Genomic DNA, 23064 nt, shown 5'->3' with positions numbered 1-23064 from the left:
AAAGACGAGCGCTCCCCACCGAATAATTGTCCAGAGTTGTTGCAGAATATAGTGAACACTCTGTTCCCAGCAGATATAAACTGTACAAGTCTTCCTGCAGTACATTTAAATTCCGACAAAGTTCCGGTAGTGGTAAATCAGGAGGTTCTCGACGCAGCGGAAAGATTGACGGAAAAAAGACCCCAGGACCGGATGGCATCCCTAATATTGCCCTGAAAGTAACCGCCAGGACAGCGCCCGAGAAATGGAAGCTGCAAAAGCTCATACTTATTCCGAAGGTAGGTACACCATTGGATGACCCCTCCTCATACAGACCGATATGTCTGGTAAATACCATTGGCAAACTAGCGAGTAATATACAACAGATTGCTCGCTGTTGTGAAAAAGGAAGAAGGCTTTTCAGCTAAACAATTCGGATTTCATAAGGCGAAATCAACTGTCGACGCAATCAGCGTGGATATTGGTTTGACTCAGGCCGCAATATAAGAAGGAAAATGCTGTGCAATAATAACCCTCGACATAAAAAATGCGTTCAATACTGCAAAATGGAAAAAAATCATGGAGGCACCCGACAAACTACAGGCCCCGAAATGCGGGGTACCATAGGGTTCTGTCCTAGGTCCCTTAGTGGGGCTAGTTATGTATCATATGATGGAGTATTGACGCTATGCCTTCCGGACAACCCGACAACAATTGGTTTCGCCGATGATATTGGAATAACAGCAAAGCATCAAACCGACATCGAGATGTACGCAAATGAAGCGATATCGGAGATCAGTTCCTGATTGAGAAATTCGAGCCTTTCACTTGTTGAACATAAAACAGGAGTAATTCTCATCAGCATGAAAAGCAAAAGCAGAATCGTGAAAATCAAAGTTGGCGAACAAACAATTTACTCCCAACCCTCGCTCAAACACTTGGGATTGACAGAAGCCTCAACTTTTAAAACACATTGAGCGTACCGCAACTAAAGCGTCTTCCATTACCGCAACGATCTCGAAGATATTATCGAACATTAGTGGGCCAAGACAAAGTCGACATCTTTTGCTTTCTAGAATAGTCAGCTCCGTGTTACTCTATATAGCTCCACTTTGGGCAACTGTTCTGGATAACAAAGTAAACTGTCGAAAATTGAGAATGGCGTATCGGCTAAGTGCACTCCGGGTATGCAGTGCGTATCGGACAATATCGAGAGAAGCAGCATATATACTAGCAGGGTTGCCCCATAGACATCTTGTCGAATGAAGGCGTAGTCTAGCGTATTTCGACGGCAACTGGCACGGTGGGAATCTATCGAAAAGTGGCGAAAGAGATGGGATGAGTCACGAACTGGTTATTGGACATACCGCATCATTACGGACCTAGTCTAAGAGTTAAGTTGCTAAAAGCCAAAGAACCCAGATATTACATTAATTAGTCTTTACCGTATTTCAGATTACTGGCGACAATGGAGGAGTCGTCTAGCAGCCCCAAACGCTCCAAAATCAACTTCATGGAGGATCTTCAACCAAAAGACACCTCGGAGGACGAGTCCATCGCAGAACTTGCGATGTCATCCGACATCGAATACCAATCCGATGAATCATACGAAGTCTCGTCCCGCACCACCGAGCCCAACCACCCCGCAAAAGAAAACAATGTTGAAACGCTGAAAAACAAGAATATAATGCTTCTCTCTCTCACCGCCCAACAAAAGAAGCAACCGACAACAAAGTTGAAACAACATTCTCCGCCAGCGAACGACTTCCCTCTACTAAGAGCGGAAAAAACGCAACACCTATGTGCCTGTAGTTCCCGCATTCCGCCAGCATCCACCCGTCCGAACTTCAACTGCAGCGGCCACACCAGCAACTCCACCACCGAGAGGCTCCGCTACAAACCAAATAAGAAAAAACACCATATCGATCGGCGAGTTGACTATAGAGTCAAAACCAGCGATTAAATACCTTGGTTTAATGCTCGACTCGAAGATAAGCTTCTTCGACCAAATCGAAGCAGCAGCGGACAGGGCTGCAGCTGGAATCGCAGCCTTGAGTCGGCTAATGGCGGATGTCGGGGGCCCTATATCAACTAGGAGATGCCTCTTCATGGGAGCATCGCAGTAGGTTCTTCTCTATGGTGCGGAGGTATGGGCTGATGCCCTTGAGAAGGAGGTGCATCGTAAACGCCTCGCTCAAGTGCAGAGGCGGGCTCTCTCCAGACAACATTGTCAGAGAGATGCTGAAGAGCGCTGGCAGCTGGAATCGTATTGCGCATTATGTTCGGGCTCTTCTTATTGCGAAGAAGATTGAACTCGACCGGCGAAGAGATCGGACGATAAGGGGTTCCCTGAACTAACAACAACTCCGTTCCTCCCCTCCCGTTGGTGAAAGGAACTCCCTGACTTGAAGGCTCCCAAAGCCGGGAGAGCGGGAGGGTTAGCCCGAAGTAATGTGTCAAACGGTTCCAGGCTAGCCCGAAGTAATGTGTCAAACGGTTCCAGGCTAGTTCTCTGATGACAGGGAGGTGTTTAGTTGGTAGTCCGCTGGCGTGCTGTTGCGGGAGTCCAACACTCTGTGCGTAAACACATTCAGATTTTGCAATGCAAAGCTGCCATGCAGCGCCCAACTGTCACCTCGGATACCGCTGTGTCAAATGCGATATGACCCATAGCCCTGGAGAGTGCAGCAAAACTCCAGAAAAAAAGGTATACTGCGTTAATTGCGGCAGTCCCGAACATCCGGCTAACTCCCGGAGCTGTCCTGACTTCATCCGTGTCGTTTCCAAGCGGAACGCACAAAAACAAACCCCTTTAACCCCGAGAAAAATCATGAACCTCAGTTTCACCAGACCAACAGTCTCCTTCGCTGACGCTGTTCGTCCAAACATGCAGCAAACTCCAAAAAAAAAAAACTTTCAAGTAAACACACAAGAATTTGTTGAAAAATCGCAACATGTTCAATGCAATGATTGTTGCATTTTCATCCAGTCATGGACATTAAAATTATCAAATTGAACATTTATTCGATAGTAGGTCATGCTCGTAGACACGAGTTCGACTTTTTTCTCAAGAAGCACAAGCCACACATAGTGCTCCTATGTGAGACCAGGCTCCACTTCCGCTATAAACCTTCCTTCTCCGGGTCCTACTTATTTAGAATCGACCGCCACAAGCAAGATAGTAACAACTTTGCCAGAGGCACTGCTATTCTCGCCTCCGATACCCAATCACCCAAATTTTCCCTCCCGACACTAGATGTGTGTCCCTAGAAGTAACAGTTGTTGCTACCGAAAAACACTCCCCCCCAGTCCCTCGTAACTGGTGATTTTTCAAGTCTCTTCAACTTCTGCGCGTCCTATCCGCGCCTCGCCAACAAATCATGGCACACCTCAACCACTTCCTTATAACAAATGACCTAATTCCAATCCCCCTTCCTGATCGCCCCAGTCACCGAACTGTCCCTGACTATCAAAAGGCAAACTGCAGAAGTATCAACCAGTCCCTCAAATCCTCTCTCTCGCAGATCCAAATTAGTAGCACCACAACCATATCCAATGAAGATGCAGCAGTCAATCAATATATCAGCATCGACAAAGAAGTGTGCTCCCTCAACTACAAAACCTTAATCTCGCTGCTTCAAGATCTCCTAAGGGTCATCAAACTGAAAAGATCCCTTCAGAAACAGATACGGCACCCCCTGTCGCGCCCTCAAAAATGAGATCCACGGTCTCGATAATTCGATTCGTCAGAGAATCCAAACTCTCTACACCGAACACCTTCACGGTCAACATTCCAATATTGAGCTCAACCCACATACCTACCGTGAATTGAGGCAAACGTCTCCCAGACTCGGTAAAGGTAATATCCTAAGCACTATTTTGCCCCAAAACATTTCACCGCCCGAAAAAAACCGGACTATTAGCCAACCATTTCTTAAAGACCAATCACCTTCGCAGCGAAGAGGCAGAAAAGGAAGTCATCTCCTCTATCTCCCCTCTTCTCCACTCACCAGCATTTCTTCCGCAACCCATCAACCAGTCTTTACTTAGTGGCCACCTAGTAGCCCCACCTCCCTCCGACAACATCCAGAGTATCAAGTTCTTGAAGCTTAATCAAGTTGCAAAACTTATTACGCTCTCCAAGAACAAAAAATCCTCCGGTCTCCGCCCAAAATCTCCGTGCGGGCCATCAGAACGATGATTGACGAACACTGCGAGGCCAGTGATATCATCTCAAACTTCTTGACCTTTCTTGACCTGAAAAAAGTCTTTGACTCTGTCTGGCAACAGGGAATTCATACTTAGACGAACTACACCCCTACTTTTCTAGGTGGAAACTGTCCCTCAACCCAACCAAATATTAAACAATAGTGTTCCAGGGCAACACTAAACTGGCATACGCTATTAAACGTAACATCGGGGTGGAACTGTCAACATGTGCTGGGGATGATATATCAGAAGCCCACATGGTGACAGTTTTTCTGCTTAAAGCCGCGGCAACAGAAACAGAAGACCTTATGAGCCTCCTAATCGCTCAGAATGAAAATCTCCATACACGACTATGGAGAGTCTTCAGAAGCAAGGTGAAGGGCAAGGGTAAACTCCTCACGAACTGGGTAGATGACCGATCCCTGGAGGCGATTAAACGTCATACTCGTGCATGTGAACAGGGAAAAGCCGAGGAAAGATACCTCGGAGGAGGAACCGGGTGGAAAACATACGGAGGTCCCTGAAGAAGTCACGAAAGCAAGAAAGCGCCATGTCAGAGGAGGAGGGTGACACTCCGACAGTGGAGAAGAGCTCCAAACAATAACGGAGCCAATGGCCAGCACTAAGATAGCCTAGATAAATCTCCACCATGCGAGAGCCCCATCTGCAGTTCTTGCAAGGGCAAGTTCGAAGGCGAGCTCAGGAGCCCTGGGTGTACCGGCGGTAGATTCGCGGCCAGCACGGAGGAAGCATGCAGGTAATTTGGAACTCCTCTTGTGAAAAACCAAGAGCTTGCATAATTCTTAAACCTAATTTAAAATACATATGTCTTTCAGGGTTCTTAACCGGGGAACTTGTGGCTATTTAAATCTCATTGGAAGGCGGGAGGAGGACTCGAGAGGCAGTTGTGGTGTCGGGATACTTCCCAGGAGACGAAATCCGGGCTCCACCGGAACAAGTCGCAAAACTGACGAAGTATTACGAGAAGAGGGCGTTACCACTTTTTCTCGGCTGCGATGCCAACGCCCACCACGAAGTCTGGGGAAGCAGTGACACCAATCGTAGAGATGAGTACCTTCTTGAATTTATTCTTAGCAATAAGTTAGATATATACGACGTAGGGAACACTCCAACATTTGTGACCAGAACTAGACAGGGGGTACTAGATATAACTCTAGGAAATACCCTAATGAACGGAATGGTCAGGAATTGGAGGGTGTCGGATGAACCCTCTGTGTCTGATCACAGGATAATCAGATTCGACATTGAGGGTAACTCCGAAATAGAAAGAATATTAAGGAATCCCAGGAGAACGGATTGGGAATCCTACGCAACGCACTTGAGCAACAACATTGCCCACCTTCGAGGGGGCGGTGACATCAGGACCGAAATGGAATTAGAAACGGTGGTGGAAAACCTCAACACAATCGTCATTGACGCATATGAGGCCAGCTGTCCGGCCAAGACAGTCAAGTCAACAAGGGATGGTGGAACAGGAACCTGGCCAGAATGAGAACAGAGGCACGAAAACTATTTAACCGGGCAAAACAAATCGGGGATTGAGAGAGGTATAAAAATGCACTGACTGCCTATAGCAACGCGATCAGGGAAGCGAAACGGAACAGCTTCAGGGAATTCTGTGAAGGGATCGAACAGATCACAGAAGTAACAAACAAGGCTGTAGCCAAAGACGGGGGAATATCCTCTATCTGCTTGAAAAAGGAAGATGGGACTTTTACCGAGAATGAGGAGCACAGAGTACACCTGCTTCTCAGAACTCATCTCCCGGGGTCCGACAATATTCTGTCTGACATCCCAACAACGAATAGAAGGGGCAGGAAGGAGAGCTGGAAACTAGCAAAAGAGGTATGCTCAGAAGCTAGGCTAAGATCGGCAGTGGGAACTTTTAAACCATTGAAATCTCCCGGAGTAGAAGGCATTTTCCCAGCACTTATCCAGAGAGGCCTAGGAATTATCTTAGAGTCTCTTCTGAAGGTGGTAAGGGTGAGCATAGCACTGGGCTACATACCAAGGGCATGGAGACGGGCAAAAGTGGTTTTTATTCCGAAAGCGGGTAAAAAAGGATCCTTTTCACCCTAAATCTTTCAGACCAATTTGCCTAACATCGTTCGTACTCAAAACGGTGGAGAAGGTCATAGACAATTATATTAGAACTAACGTTCTAAAGCGTAATCGCCTATATCACTGTCAGCACGCTTACCAGACAGGATGGACAACTGAAACTGCTCTGTATCAGCTGACAGAGGTACTACGGGATGCCATAGAAACACAAGAAATTGCACTGTGCGCGTTTTTGGATATCGAAGGAGCATTCGACAACACATCGCACACAAAGATACAAGATGCCCTGAGCCGCAAAGGAGTGGGAAACACCCTGGCATTCTGGATGGGCAAAATGCTAGAAAGCAGGTAAATAGAGGTACCGACAGGTATAAATTCTATTATCATGAACACCACTCAAGGCTGCCCACAGGGTGGGGTACTATCCCGCTGATGTGGAGTATGGTAGTGGACGAATGCCTGGGCGTGCTAACAAATACTGGAATACAGGTCCAGGGTTACGCGGACGACATTGTTTTAATCTGTAGGGGCAAATATAAAGATACCCTATGTGATAGAATCCAAACTGGACTAAGGGTTACTAGTGCCTAGTGCAGGAAGGTGGGACTGCGGATCAACCCAGCCAAAACCACCATAGTGCCATTCACCAGGAGGCGTAAGCTTGATCACCTGAGAGCCATAAAAATTACTCTGGAAGACACAAGTCGGAAATCCACGAGGGCTCTGATGACTTGTAGATCCATAGCAGGAAAAAAATTGGGGTTGCAGCCCGAAGATACTATTTTGGATGTATACTGCAATCGTAAGGCCAAAGATTACCTATGGAGCGGTAATCTGGGCAGAAAGAACCGAACTCAGCACACAAGCCAGGGAACTACATAAGCTCCAAAGGCTGGGTTGCGTTGTATCAGTGGGGCAATGAGGACATGCACAACGGAATCCCTGGAGGTCCTTCTCCATCTGCACATACAGATGCAGGCAAGGAGGGCAATATTCAGGATGGCCGGTAGTATGAGCGAGGCGGGGAGCTGCCTAAATCGAAGGAAGATTGATATAATTTCTAGGCGGTATCTCGAATTAGTGATACCAAGGGATAACATGACAACGAGGTTTCACTTCTATAAGAAGTTTGAAACACGTTGGAGTAACAAGCAAACTGGTTAGATTCCCGCAACAGCACGCTGGCGGACTACCAACTAAACACCTCCCTGTTATCAGAGAACTAGCCTGGAACCGTTTGACACATTACTTCGGGCTAACCCTCCCGCTCTCCCGGCTTTGGGAGCCTTCAAGTCAGGGAATTCCTTTCACCAACGGGAGGGGAGGCGAGGAAGGGAGTTGTTAGTTCAGGGAACCCCTTGCCGTCCGATCCCTCTGCCGGTCGAGTTCAATCTTCTTCGTAGTAAGAAGAGCCCGAACATAATGCGCAATACGATTCCAGCTGCCAGCGCTCTTCAGCATCTCTCTGACAATGTTGTCTGGAGAGAGCTCCCCTGCGTCTGCATAAAGCTGCTGGCGGAGGCCGTCCCACCTCTCGCAAGAGAAAAAGGAGTGTTCAGCGTCGTCCGCCACTCTATTGCAGAACACACAATCAGGAGATCGCGCCTTCCCAATCCTGTGCATGTAAGACTGAAAACCTCCATGCCCACTTAGAAGTTGGGTAAGGAAGTAATCAATCTCACCATGCTTTCTGTTCAACCATGGGTCTAATTTGTCCATGAGCCGCACAGTCCACTTGCCCCTTGGCTCATTTTGCCAAGAAAGTTGCCACTCGTTAAGGGTGCGTTGACGTTCTTCACGGGCGACCACTTCTCTTAAGTTTTCGTCCTTACGGCGATAGATAGCTTTGCGCTCCTTGGCAAGGAGGGCAACGGCGATCACTCCCGCAATCACCATCACAGCCGGTGCGGAGACGGTGCGATAAGCAGACGCCACTCGCAAATCTTTCCGCCTCTGCACTTGAGCGAGGCGTTTACGATGCACGTCCTTGTTAAAGGCATCAGCCCATACCTCCGCCCCATAGAGAAGAACGGACTGCGTTGCTCCCATGAGAAGACGTCTCCTAGTTGATATAGGGCCCCCTCAATATCCGCAAGAGATAGCTTGGCACGTGAAAGGAGTTCTCTAGTGTGCCTAGCATATCTGTCCATCTTACGGAATTGAAGGCATTGTGTTAATAGTAGAGTACAAAGAAGCGTCGAAAAAAATATACACGCAAACAATTTGTTAAACGATTTTTGTTAAATGAAAGTAGTGAAGGTATCTGCAAATGTCAAATTAGAAGAAATTTTTTTTTGTTTCATTTTCGGTCTTCAATATTTCGTATGACCGCTTTTCGCCCTAATGACAACTCGTGCGGGTATTGATTAGTATAAATTTTCAATAAAATCGTGCTGAATTTAATTAAGCCATATCTTTTCTAAATCTTTTTTTCTAGATTTGCTTTGTTTCTTATCGATCTTTGTTGTAATCGCCGCTTCATGAATACCCATATGTTCTCTATGGTGTTCAAATCTGGACTGTTTCCTGGCCATGGCAGCGACTATATGCCAAGCTTCTCTTTCCACGGAGCCGAATCGTCCTGAAACATTACTTGACCAAAGTGCTCATACAGTGCTTCTACCATCTGAACAATGCAATCTTCTAGAACTTTTTTGTACTTTTCTGAGTTGACAGCACCACTTAGAAACGAAAAACTACCAATTCCTTTGGATGTTATGCATCCCCACATAATTACTGAGGTAGAATGGCGTCTAGTTCGTTCAACAAACTGGAGGTCAAATCTCTCTCCTTTTCTTCTTCGCACTGGGGGACGGACTGTCAGATCCCAGCAAATTGAATTTCGACTCATCAGAGAAAGCAACCCACCTCGAATCGTTCACAGTCCAGTCACGTCCTTCTAATGTCTAATTTAATCTTTTTTCGACCATAGCGAAAATCGGTTTTTTTGATGATCGTCGAGCCGATCACGGTGAGCCGACCCCGCTTGTGAACAGGACAAAGGCTGAAGAAAAAGAAGAAGATATTAGGAGCGATGAGTGCCTGACAGCTCCGTGTCACATAGTTCTATTGGCCTCTATTTTTTAGAAAGCAATTGAAGAAAAGCATTGAATTGATAATAGTCAACCTCATACGCTTCACACTCGGAATTTAATATTATATTATTAGCAAATATTAAGAAGTCGGGAAACCGGAAGTTGGACGTTTCAGGTTTGAAAGGTTTTGTGTATTTCTTTTATAAAGACATTTGAGTGTGCATTTGTCCCATTAGTACCCAGCACGTAATATATGCATACATTATGTGAGAATATCCACATTCAGGTGATATTGACATTCATAGTCTTGAATTCGCAAATAAGCGACAACTTTGACCTATTATAATTTCCTTAGTAATAGTGCGATTTGCACCAAAGTTGGTAGAATCATCAAAAGTCAAGCGACGACGGCTTTACGGTTTCTTACCAGGGCAGAGGCAAATCGTCAGACGCTGCCTCACCTCTGCCCTGGGAGCAGCGTGACCGTAGCGGCTCGCAGATGTTGAATGCTTCCTTATATATATTGCTCCCCATTTGGTCCGGTCCAGCATTAAGTTGATGCGGACTTAGGACAGCAGGAGGTGAGGCAGCGTCTGACGATTTGCCTCTGCCCTGGTAAGAAACCGTAAAGCTTTCGTCGCTTGACTTTTTTTAAAAGTTTGGGTGCAAGCCCTAAACAAGGGGTCCGTGGACCAGGAAAGAGGGAGTAAGTTGCTCCCCATTTGGTCCGGTCCAGCATTAATTTGATGCGGACTTAGGACCCCATCATTCTCAAAACGAATATGGTAGAATCATGTTCTAAGTTATACCCTATATTGTTGTAGTTTCGTGGAACTAGGATGAACTTGAGCGGGGTTTTCCAACCAATTACTAAAAATTATAATAATACACTGTTATTAATTTTATTTAAACAGATATCGGTATAGAGGGTATTTCGGAGCCTAGGCACCATATAGTGGCAACCTTTTGATTTTTTTTCAAATATTTTGGTTGGGTAGTTTCTGTGAATGGGTCCGTTAAATAAATGATCACTTTCGACCCCTCGCACTCCCCACCTTTAGAATAAATGTCAAAACTAAGACCGGCTTGGGAAAGTACTAATCGAAACCTTTCATTTGTTACCCCACCTGACTATATTTGATGGGGAAAAAATGTACACCCCCCTTTTCCATGTATGAGAACCCCCCCCCCCCCCCCACCCTTAAGTTCGACGTAAAATTATGTAACTCACTGTATGCGTGAGCGTTCACAGTTCCCATCTTTTCACCAAATTTGGTGTGAATCGCTAAAACCATCTCCTACGGACAGACAGACAGTAACCCGATTTTAATAAGGTTGTGTTTTACACAAAACCTTAAAAAGGGCTGGGGAATTGAAGTGAATTCTTCATAAATGCGACTTTAGTATTTGACGCGAATGTCAGTTATTCTCGTTAATGACAACGTCAGCATCTTATTTATATGGCTTTGGAAGCAGTAAATTCGCCCGAAAGTGCTAAGTTTGAACCGCTATAACTTTGGCGTTAATGGCCAGATTGCCATGAAATTTGACACGTGTAAAATATAAAATATATTGGTGCGAAGTCCTAGCATGAATTTAAGGTAGGATTTTTTGTCAATTTCTAAAAGTTGGTAATATACCATTAGTAAGTTTATTTGAGCAGATATCGGAATAGGACATATTTTGAGGCCTAGATTTCATCTAAGCGCACCACCCTGATTTTTTTTTCGGATTTTCGGGTTGGGTAGCTTCCGAAAATGAGTCCTGTCTCACTTTAAGTGTGTACATTTTGACTCCTTACTCGAGCACTTTCCAATTCATCTCAAAACTAATATCAGATTCGGAAAGTACTAATTGAGACTTCTCATTCGATACCCCCAATGACTATAATCGACGAAAAAAATGTTTACATCCTCCATTTACATATATGGGGACCCCCCTTTAAACTCCATCTAAAGGGTATAGTGACAGTTCTTCCTCAGACGGTTCTAAATTTTCTCAATAGGGAGGGATATAGGACCTATCTCCGATTAAGAAGCCACTGATTTCCCCAAAAGAACATTAAAAGACGACTTTAATATGATCATCATCATCAACGGCGCAACAACCGGTATCCGGTCTAGGCCTGCCTTAATAAGGAACTCCAGACATCCCGGTTTTGCGCCGAGGTCCACCAATTTGATATCCCTAAAAGCTGTCTGGCGTCCTGACCTACACCATCGCTCCATCTTAGGCAGGGTCTGCCTCATCTTCTTTTCTACCATAAATATTGCCCTCGTAGACTTTCCGGGTGGAATCATCCTCATCCATACGGATTAAGTGACCCGCCCACCGTAACCTATTGAGCCGGATTTTATCCACAACCGGACGGTCATGGTATCGCTCATAGATTTCATCATTGTGTAGGCTACGGAATCGTCCATCCTCATGTAGGAGGGCAAAAATTCTTCAGAGGATTCTTCTCTCGAACGCGGCCAAAAGTTTGCAATTCTTCTTGCTAAGAACCCAAGTCTCCGAGGAATACATGAGGACTGGCAAGATCATTGTCTTGTACATTAAGAGCGTTGACCCTATGGTGAGACGTTTCGAGCGGAATAGTTTTTGTAAGCTGAAATAGGGTCTGTTGACTGACAACAACCGTGCGTTTGACCAGTGCGGTTTTATGTGGTTGGTTAATTCGTCTTCGGTGCTGAAGTTGCCACCATATACTTTGTCTTGCTTTGATTGATGCGCAGCCCAAGATCTCGCCTCAATGGCCGCCGGCTCGATCTGGATGAAGGCAGTTTGTACGTTTCGGGTGGTTCTTCCCATGATGTCGATATTGTCAGCATAGGCCAGTGGTAGTTAGGTGGACTTAAAAAGGATCGTACTTCTTGCATTTACCTCAGCATCATGGATCACTTTCTCGAGGGCCAGGTTAAAGAGAACGCATGATAGGGCATCCCCTTGTCGAAGACCGTTGTTGATGTCGAATGGTCTTGAGAGTGATCCTGCTGCTTTTATCTGGCCTCGCCCATTGGTCAGGGTCAGCCTAGAATATGATCAAGAGTTCGATTATAAGCCAGAGGATTTTTGAAAGTAGTTAGTTTTTGGCGACAAGCCGAAATTTAACATTTTCGGTTTCGATGGCTTGCAATTTTTATGGAGAAGAGTAGGTACTGCCTTAGAAGAAAGCAACATTGGACCAGCAGTTAAAGACGACAGTGGTAGCAACATGGTGTTGGGTGCTATAGTATCTAAAGGACCAGGATCCCTATATATAAATCAGGAAGACCTCACCAAAGTGGGCTACCTGAATACACTAAGGCAGCACATTCCAACTACGATAGCGATGTTACGGTTGCCATCAGCTATCATGCTAGTTCTTGACAACGACCCAAAACACACAGCCATGGTCGTTAAGGAATGGCGGCTTTACCATGTCGTGCACCTCAGAGCCCGGATTTAAATCTGATAGAGCATTTGTGGGCGCATGTCGAAAAGGAGCTACGAAAAACGAAAGAGAAAATTTGATGTGGAGTGAAGTGAATAAGGTTATCCAGCCTAGCAAGATAGTGAAAAATATCTTACAGATGATACTCTGTAACGTAAAAACTCTGTAATTACTGCAATGAGTAATATCTCCGTTTTTGTCTGGTCCATAGATAATGCCGTCGAAAGTCATCAGGCATTGATTCACCGCCCCAAACGTTGACCACAAGCTAATGACCCGCTCGGTGTAGTTCATCGCCTCCATATTGGTTGACTGTGACATACGGCTTAAACCAGCCGCTGATTACTTGGTACACTGACGGATCCCTCACAGCAGAGGGAGTGGGTGCCGGTGTCATTGGTCCAAGGAAAAGGTATTTTGAGCCAATGGGCAGGTACACTACCATATTCCAGGCGGAAATATACGCCATAGACAAATCTGCAAAGGAACTATAGGGAAGCAGAACATAGCTATTCTTACCGATAGCCAAGCAGCAATCAAGGGACTTAGGCCCAACCAGGTGAACTCTAAACTGGTATGGGAATGCCTTGAGAGACTGAATACACTCGGCTCGTCCAACAAGGTCTGGATACTTTGGGTTCCAGGCCATCCTAGGTTGGAAGGCAACGAGGCAGCGGACGAACTAGCCGAGAAGGGAGCAGGGACGCCTTTACACGGGCCAGTACCCTTCTGTGGAATCGGAAACGGTTTCATGGCTATGAATCTAAGAAATGAAGAGGAACGGTTGAGGGAACTATACTGGGCGGGCCTACCAGGGATGGAGCAGTCCAGGGTGCTTATTGGGGGATATGAACCCATACACACAAAAGATTGCTTAAACCTCACCGAAAAGAACCTCCGAATCATAGTGGGAATTCTCACTGGTCATTGTCGGCTGAACTATCACCTAGGGAAGCTAGGGATATCTACGGACACTGCCTGCAGGTTTTGTGAGGAGGATGACGAAACCCCTATACACATCCTGGGACAGTGCCCGCCACTTGTGCAAAATAGGTCGAGGCATCTGGGAGAACACTTAATACCAGATGCAAAGCTGAAAGATCTGGAAGTAGGGAACATACTAAAGTTCCTAACGGTTATAGGCCTGCTTGAGATACTATGATCAATAGGTACCCTATAACCAGTAAAAGGGGCACAATAGTTCTTCAAGGACGCGGTGCAACTTTCCCTTAACAGAATAATAATAATATTTAACGCTCGCCTGTAATTCCATCGGCTTTTTGAGCAGATAAATTCCACGGAGCGTTTCATAGTATTCAATTCTGTGTAAGAAAGTGGCAATCACAGAGAAGGAATCGCCTGAACTTTAGATTTTTCCATCAAATAAATAATAAACTGACAACACCCGATGGAGGTTACAATAGGGAATAATGATTTTACTAATATAAATTGTGCTAATTGTAAAAAAAAACGGTATTTACTTACTTTTCCCTAGAAACCCTGTACCGCCCGTTATTAATATGTTTGTACCATAGTAAAACTCCTGAACAGCTGTTAGTTTTTCACCATTCTCGCCGCCACCGCTACTAACGTCTGTTATTTGTATTTGCATCGTTTCGTCGTTATTTTACCTGAAATAAGACGATAAAAAGCACATTAGATAAAATTGAAAACAAATCATAGAAATTGTTTGCCCTACCGGTCTTAAAGGCCGCTGTATTCTACTTGCTAATTTTTGCTACTACTATTCAAAAATAGGTACTAACCGTTTCGTCCAGGGTGGAGGCAACTCATCGGACGCTGCCTCACCTCTGCCCTGGGAGTAGCGTGATCGAAAGTGACAATAGGTGGAAAACGCTCCTTCATATATTCGCAAGAACACGTCAAGGGTGCGAACTGCATCCAAGTTAAACCTCCAACAGTTTGAGCCTCAACTAGGCTAGAGCTAGGATAATGAGGGATCCTAAGTCCACATCCACTTGATGCTGAACAGGACCAAATCGAGAGCAGAGGTGAGGCAGCGTCTGATGAGTTGCCGCTGCCCTGGACAAAACCGTTGCTTGGGTGCTATGCCCCAAACGAGGGATCCGTGGACCAAATAACCATCTGGTCCGATCCAACATCCAGTTGATGTGGACTTAGGATCCCCTCGCGACACGAAAATAGGGGCCTTTCGACTAAACATAACCTTAAGAACCGTGGGTGGTTGGTGGGGTAGTCAGGGGCCTAAACTTCCAACATGCGGACCTATTGTATGTCAATGGAAGCGATCGACCCCACTCCTGCATGGTAGTCTCAAAAGACTTCCAGGCTAATTAGGTTAACGACCTATGTGATGGCGACACCACATCAAGTTAACCATAAAAAGTCAACAGGGAGATAAAGGGATACTGTGATGCTCTGCATATTTTCCCTATGACGCAGAAGACGTTCCCAGTGGAACATTCATCAGAGCTATCCAATATGCCAAAAATAGAGGCATGGGCTCACCACATATGCTGGGGAAGTTCGAACATTAATGCAAGAGGATCGAGACTACTGGAGTATTTAGTAGGAACCGATTTGCAGATCCTAAATATGGGTAATGAACCCACTTTCTTCAACGTGGTCAGGCGAGAAGTCATCGACATCACGGTGGCATCTCCTGACATCGCGGCTCTGATGGGAGAGTGGAGAGTATCAAACGATATCACACTCTCGGATCACAGACGCATTGATTTCATTATGGGCATGGATCCACCTCCACCCACTCCATTTCGGAATCCGAGGAAAACAGATTGGTTGATGTATCAAATAGAATTAATCGCCCGAGTCACGATCCGTGAGAAGCGCATCAAATCCATTGCTGGAATTGAGAAGACAAACCAGATGATCACAACTAGCATTTCGAAGAAAACTGTCCACTCAAGATGCCAAAGAAGGGTAAAACACCATGGTGGAACTCGGATTTGGCAAAACAGAGCAGAACGGCAAGGATGCGCCTCAATCGTGCTTTGAAGGGTGAATCAGGCGCTAGCTGGAATTGCTATAAAGAGGTACAGAAGGCTCTAAAGAAGAGCATAAGATCGGCTAAACGGTCATCTTGACGACGCTTTTGCGAGGAGACTAACTCCCTCGAGGCAACATCAAAGTTGATTAAAGAACGTAGCCAGAAACTGGGTTATTTACGTTTACAGAACGGGATGTACACAGAAAGCGACGAAGAAACGGCAAACTATTTGCTTGAAGTGCACTTCCCAGGCAGCATCCAAAATCTAATCCTGGGGCCAACAGGTGCATACAGTCCTCAACCAAGAGACTGGAGTCTGGCATGCAAGGTAGTATCACTGGAGCGAGCAAAAGCTAGGACTAGAAAGACTAGTAGATCGGTTCACAAGGGATACACACATTCCTAAGTGGCCACTTCACCATAGGCAACACGTCTACCAGCAAATCAAATCCACGGAGACAGCACTCCATGAACTTACGGCAAAAATTCAAAAGGCGATGTCCGAAAAAGAATACGCCTTAGGCACATTCATGGACATCGAAGGTGCCTTCAATTATGCCTCATTCGTGGCAATTTGCGATGCGGCAAGACAGTATGGAATCGAACCGCTGCTAATCAGTTGGATCCTTCACACGCTAGAGTGGAGAAAAATCCACATATCGGTCAGCCAGAAGTCTATTGAAGCAGAATGTCTCAGGGGCTGCCCACAGGGAGCGGTTGTCTCTCCACTGTTATGGCTCTTGGTAATGGAAACCCTGCTGTGGCTCCTGGAGAACAAAAAAGTCTTCGCGCAAGCATTTGGGGACGACCTAGTCGTAATAATTACCGGCAAGTTAGCGGCGACAGTATGTGACCGCTTGAATGCAACTCCACATGTAATCCACAGCTGGTGCCTCCGCAATGGACTCACGGTGGACGCTAGGAAGACTGGACTAGTTATGTTCACTAGGAACGTCAGGTGGGACAGCTATACGCTTCCCACCTTAGCAGGGGCGGAATTCCACCTGGTGCAAACAGTCAAGTACTTAGGAGTTCGACTCCAAGTTAACGTGGAAGCATCATATCCAGGAACAATATCGGAAATCCTGCAGATTACTCTGGTGCTGTAGGTATGCGATAGGTAATTCACATTCACTTGGAGGTGAGCAGCCAACGACGCATATAGGCTCGATACTATTGGGGCGTGGAAAGGCGGCCAATCAAACGGTCATGCGTTTTTCTGGAAATTCCTTGAAAAACATCCGGTAGCCCTGATGCCGACCGATCATATGCTTTCCAGATTCGTCTTTGAAAAGACATACACTGTCGTAATCACCGAAAGAGAAGAATGGTCGACAAGTGGCCATGAGTCTTTTCAGATTACAGACCTAATAATCTTCACCGATGGGTCAGTCATGGAGGATGGATCGGGCGCAGGGGTGTTCTCGGAGAATCCGATTATAGAACTGGCTCGGCCCCTCGGAAAAATAACGACCATATTCCAAGCGGAGATATATGACATTTCATTGGCAGCAGGAGAATGTCTGCAACAAAAATGGAGGGGTCGCACCATTCGAATCTGTTCCGACAGTCGGGCAGCATTATCAGCACTAAATGGCAACGAAATAGCAAGCCAGTTGGTGTGGAGTTGTCATCAGGTGCTGCTGAAACTTGGCCGACTGAACGAAACATTCCTGATGTGGGTGCCGGGGCACCCTTTTTTTTTGTGCGTACACGGAGGTGGAAAATCTTAGAAAGACACGTCCGCCGCAGCTCCGCCGCCCGAACGGCGGCACTACAGCGGGAGCGTGTGCGATTTACACCCACTAAAAACCACCCCCGGTCTCTCCAGCCACAGTCCCGCGGGACCACCATTCAGGTATTACTTCGCGGGGTAGGTTTGCTCTTAGGCACTCATCCTTCTCCTATTTGCAGCTTTCCTCCTTCTTTGTTCCTTCAGCAACTCCTCCTGCATTTGGATGATTGCGGAGCCAACCGCAAGCCACTTCTCCTCGGACTCCAGCATCTCAGTAACCAAGCTCTCCGGGGTCTCGGTCCTGCCCAGCACCTGGTTTAAGCTCCTTCTCTCCATCGCAAATCGTGGGCAGTGAAACATCACATGCTCTGGATCCTCCGGTATGCCATTGCATCTGGGACAGTTCGGAGAATCATCCAACCCAAAGCGGTGCAGATACTGCCTGTAGCAACCACCGTGTCCCGTGAGGAACTGGGTAATGTGGTAGTTGGTCTCCCCATGTTTTCGCTCAAGCCACACCCTAATGTTGGGAATGAGCCTGTGCGTCCACCGACCTTTCGTAGACTCGTCCCATCTGCGTTGCCAGAGATCATGCGACTCTGACCTTGCCGCATTTCTACGCTGTGCATTCCCCTCCATATGTCTTGCATTGTACAGGACACTCATTTCTTTGGCCAGAATGTCAACCGGGATCATGCCTGCCACCACCAATACTGCCTCATCTGATGTGGTTCTAAAAGCACTGCAAACCCTCAAAGCCATCCGCCGGTAAACCGAGTTCACCTGCTTCCGTCTCTGAGAGTTTGCAAGCGCCTCTGCCCACACAGGCGACGAGTAGAGCAGGATGGAGCGCACCACTCCGGCTAGCACCAACCTCCGGCAATGTTTCGGCCCACCAATATTTGGCAACATTTTTGCAAGTGCCGTGATGGCACTGGCTGCCTTTTGGCAAGCATACTCTAGGTGTTCCCTAAAACTCAATTTGGTGTTAATTATTACCCCCAGGTATTTGATAGCCGGCTTTGATACGACCGTATGTCCACCGACCTCCACTTTTACAGTGTTATTTTTCCTGCGTTTCGTTATCAAGACCGCTTCCGTTTTCGCGTCCGCCAAGGTCAGCCCGGACTTTTCTAGCCAGGACTTTACCGCTTTCACTGTTTCCGTTGCGTAAACCTCCACATCTTCTGGGTGTTTTGCAGCAACAACCACAGCTAGGTCATCAGCAAAGCCGACAATCGTAGTCCCCTCTGGGACGGGAAGAGCAAGCACCCCATTATACATGATATTCCACAACAAGGGACCAAGTACCGATCCCTGTGGTACCCCGGCTGTGACAATGTACTCTTTGGGGCCCTCATCCGTCCCGTACCAGAGAGTCCTCTCTGAGAGGTAGTTTTCCACCAAATTCGCTAAGTATCCGGGGACACCTATGTCAGCCAACGCCCCTTTAATTCTATTCCAGTTGGCCAAGTTGAATGCGTTTTTGACATCCAACGCCACCACGGCACAGCAGCCGCCAGAAATCAGTGCACCTTTTGCCAGGTTTACCACCATATTACCACCCCATTGTATCCAACCCCATCTTCCCCATTGTATCCAACAGGCAGATAGGACGATACGACGCTGGGTTTCCAGGTTGCTTGCCAGGCTTCGGAAGCAACACCAACTTTTGCTTTTTCCACTGGGCAGGGAATATTCCTTCTTTTAGGCACGCCTCGAAGGTGTTGACGAAAAGGTCGGACCTAGTCTTCACTGCCAGTTTCAAAGCTCGGTTGGGGATGCCATCCAAACCTGGGGCCTTGTTGTCACCGAACCTACCACATATTTCCCGCAGCTCCTCCACAGTTACAGGCGGTATTATGCCGTCATTTAGTTGGACAAAAATTTGCCTTCCCCTATTTTCGTGGTGAGGGAACAGAGTGGTAACAATCTGTTTCAGGGGGCGCGGACAGGTCACCTGGGGTGATTTCCGCAGCCTTTGCATCACCACTCTGTAAGCCTCGCCCCAAGGGTTTATGTCGGCATGGTCGCACAGCTGTTTGAAGCAGTTCTTTTTGCTCCTCCGAATGGCTTCCTTTAGGCGGCCACGCAATTGCTTGTGTGCCTCCTCTCGACCGTCGCCACCGGGTTTTCCCCTGAGCCTCTGGCAAAGCCTCCTTGCCCGAAAACATGCGGCTCGCAAACTTGCGATTTCGTTGTTCCACCAATAGTTGGGTTCCCTACTGGGGAGCAATCGCCTTCTGGGCATAGTAGCATCGCATGCTTCCGTCACCCATCGAGTGATCTGGGTGGCTTTCTCTCCAGCCGTACCATTCAGGGATATGTCAGATTTGAGCACCGCGGAAAACGTGTCCCCCTCGAAATCTTTCACTGTCCAGCCAAGCATACCACCCGGCATTCTGCGAGAACTCTTTTTCGAGCTCGATCCGCCCTTGATCTCTATGCAGATTGCCTGGTGGTCGCTGTGAGTATAGTCCTCACTGACATGCCAAGCGATTCTACTGGCTAAAGTGGCACTCACGTATGTCAGGTCCACTATAGACCCCAGGCCCCTTCCCCGGAAAGTGTACGAAGATCCAACATTCGCCAGTACCACGTCCAGCTCCGCGAATGCTTCGAGGAGAACACGTCCCCTGACATTAGTTATCCGGCTGCCCCATTCAAGAGCCCACGCATTGAAATCGCCTCCTATTATGATCGGCCAACGTCCTCTTGCATCCAAAACAAGAGCAGCAAGCATCCGCTCATACTCGACGAGTGTAGCGCTGCGTGGAGCATAGCAGCTGTAGATGTGGATGCCCTTCACCTTCGCTCTGATGAAGCCCTCCTCCGGGTGCTCCATTATTTCCTGGAAGGCTTGTTTTCCACAAGTCCACAGCGCTGCTTGGCCCGTTTGGTCTTTGACCCAAACGCTACCACCGCGGTTTCGGTATGGTTCACTTAGTATGGTCACATCGATGTTTTTCTTGCGGATGGTTTGCGCGAGTAGATCCTGCGCCGCCTCGCAGTGGTTGAGGTTGATTTGTATCAACCTCATCTGCGATTTGTGCTAAGGGCTCTTCTGTATTCCGGGCACCTGCTGCTGCCGATGGTCCACACCCTGCTTTCCTTTGCACAGTAGACAATTTGGGTCAGCTCCGCAGTCCTTGTTGATATGGCCTTCCACTCCGCATCTCCCGCATTGCTTTGACCTGTCATTTGGGTTAGTGCATGACTTCGCAATGTGACCAAAGCCAAGGCATCTAAAGCACCGTTTTAACGCCACCTGTTCCCTAAGGCGACACATAACCCAGCCTATTCTCACTCTCCCTGCTGCCAACAGTTTGAGTGCGTTCTCCACTGGTAGGCTGATGATGGCGGTTTGTGTTCCCCCATAGGCTTTCCTTAGCGTTTTCACCACTGACTCTTGTAGTCCGGCAAGATCGAACTGTTTCTCCAACGCTTCGCGAACTTCCTCCTTCGTCGTGATTTCATCTATATCTTTGCAGATTATAGTTATCTCCGGCCTGCTAGCTCTTATGTCGGCTTCCTGCCCTAATGTCTTCCCAATTTGGCTTAAGAATTTGTCCGCGGTTACATCCTTGGATTTCTTAAGTTCCAACATAAGATCTCCCTTCTGTGACCGTCTAATGCGGCTGACATTGTCTCCCAAATTGTTGAGTTTGGGGTTTGCCTTCACTTTCCTGAGAATGTCGGCGTATGACCCTTCGCCCCGTTTGGAAATGAAAATCACCTCCGGTCTAATCTTCCTCCGATAATTTGTTTTCCACGGTTCTACCTTCCTCCAAGCTTCCGCATCCGCCTTTGAAGGTTCGATCCCTTTTCTCGAGGTAGCCACTGCAGTATTTTCACTGACAGCTTCGGACGTACTTTTCATGAACTCCGCCTTTTTGGGAGTTGAGTCCTTTTTTCTTTTCGGGGTTTGCTGGCCTGTTGAGTCATTCAGCTTCTCGCGCAGCCTCTTCCCCGGTTTCTCCCCTTTTGTGTTTTGAACGGGCGTTACTTGAGTTGCCTGGTTCACTTTTCCAATCGGAGACTTCCCTACTCGTTCATCCTGGGCCTTGCCGTACGTCAAACGGACGCCTCTTATCATGGCCCTTATATTTTGGTGAATGTTCCTGCGCTCCTTTATAAACTCACACAGCTCCATGATCTTTTTGCCGGGACACCGTAACATCGCCGGTAATGAGGAGGCTGACAGACTGGCTCGCCGAGGGTCTGGATCCACAATGCTGCCCGGCATCCTCAGATCTCAGACAAAGACACCTTGGCAAGGTTTTCTTCAATGAAGAATCTGCACACTCACTGCCTCTGGAGAATGTTCTCAGATTCGCTAAAGCCTGCGAACACCGTAGGCGGGAAGCCATTGAATAGGCAACTTACGGGGATAGTACAATGGGCCTGAGTGCTCGGAGCTACACTACGAGCTACATGTAATTGGAACCATCGTGTACCCTAATATTCTTACACAAAATATAAACAAAACCTCTCATACCTGATGCACCGAGCTTCCGGTTTCCCACTTGTTTATTTATCCGTTCAATATATTTTCGCTGAATCTATTGGCAACGTACGTCATTTCATATGCTGATCACGGATGATTAGACGGTAGCTGCGAGTAGACCCATTGCTTAATTACACTATATGTACTTTATCCAATTGAATAATAATATGTAATGACACACACAGAATTAATAATTATCGTGGATATTGGGTCACATATGCATTGCAGCCCAGTAGACTACGAGGCAGCGGTAATTTTTTTCTAGTGGATTTAAAAAAAAAGTACTCTACCCAAAAACAACCGGATACTGATTGAAAGATGAGAAGAGATTGGGCACTATAATTAGAATAACCCAAAAATGTTTTATGGCGAGTAACGAGGACGGACATCCAGTCTTCCTTCTTTTTAACGAAAAGCTGCCGACGGAGAAGGATGAAGGCGAGTCTTCCGCGCCTAAAAACGGGACAAATTGTACCAACTGCTCCTCCAGGTTGGGGGTTGGGTAGCACTGACAAACCTACATGGAAAACAACTTGTTACGAAGCCACAACAGGAGTCTCGGATTGCACGGGTTACACAACGACGAACCCGGCAGCGACAAACGAAGAACGTGCGCTCCCTGTACAGAGATGAAGCTGATGAGCAACTAGCCGATACCCTGTCCCAATATAGGGCTGATGTAACAGCGTTATAGGAGATGCGTTGGACAGGGACCGGTTTCCTGGAGAAGACCCCCTACACCATATATTATAGTGGCCATCCAGTAAACCATGTGCTCGGAGTAGGTTTCTTAGGGAGCCAAAAAATGAAACCTGCTGTTATCGGCTTTGAAAACATAAGCGAACGGCTATGCACTCTGCGCTTGCGAGGCAAACTTAGAAATATACACCTCATTAACGTTCACGCCCCTACAGAGGAGACTACAGAGTCGGAGAAGGATACCTTCTACGAGGCAGTAGAACGAACCCTCGAAGCCTGTCCCAGATATGATATCCAAATCATACCTGGGAATTTTAACAGCCCAGTAGGGAAGGAGCCCGCTGGCTCCCAAAGCTTACACCAAAATACAAATGATAACGGGCTGCGGATTATTCA

The 23064-nt window shown here is 47.0% G+C and overlaps 1 protein-coding gene across 4 annotated transcripts in view; it reads right to left on the bottom strand.

Annotated features, from left to right (window-relative positions):
- LOC119660867 (fatty acyl-CoA reductase wat-like) overlaps positions 1 to 23064 on the bottom strand; it is a 216446-nt gene that overhangs the window by 88318 nt on the left and 105064 nt on the right. For all 4 annotated transcript variants that reach the window (XM_038069777.1, XM_038069776.1, XM_038069778.1 and 1 more), the window contains one exon: positions 14224 to 14369. In XM_038069777.1, the coding sequence (XP_037925705.1) occupies positions 14224 to 14350 (127 nt within the window). In that variant the 5' untranslated portion in view covers positions 14351 to 14369. The remainder of the gene's footprint in view (positions 1 to 14223; positions 14370 to 23064) is intronic.

This window comes from Hermetia illucens, chromosome 7 (genome assembly GCF_905115235.1).
Source record: "Hermetia illucens chromosome 7, iHerIll2.2.curated.20191125, whole genome shotgun sequence".
NCBI classification, from domain to species: Eukaryota; Metazoa; Arthropoda; class Insecta; order Diptera; family Stratiomyidae; genus Hermetia; species Hermetia illucens.
The sequence above is the reverse complement of the archived record's forward strand: the minus strand, read 5'-3'. Positions and strand labels throughout refer to the sequence as shown.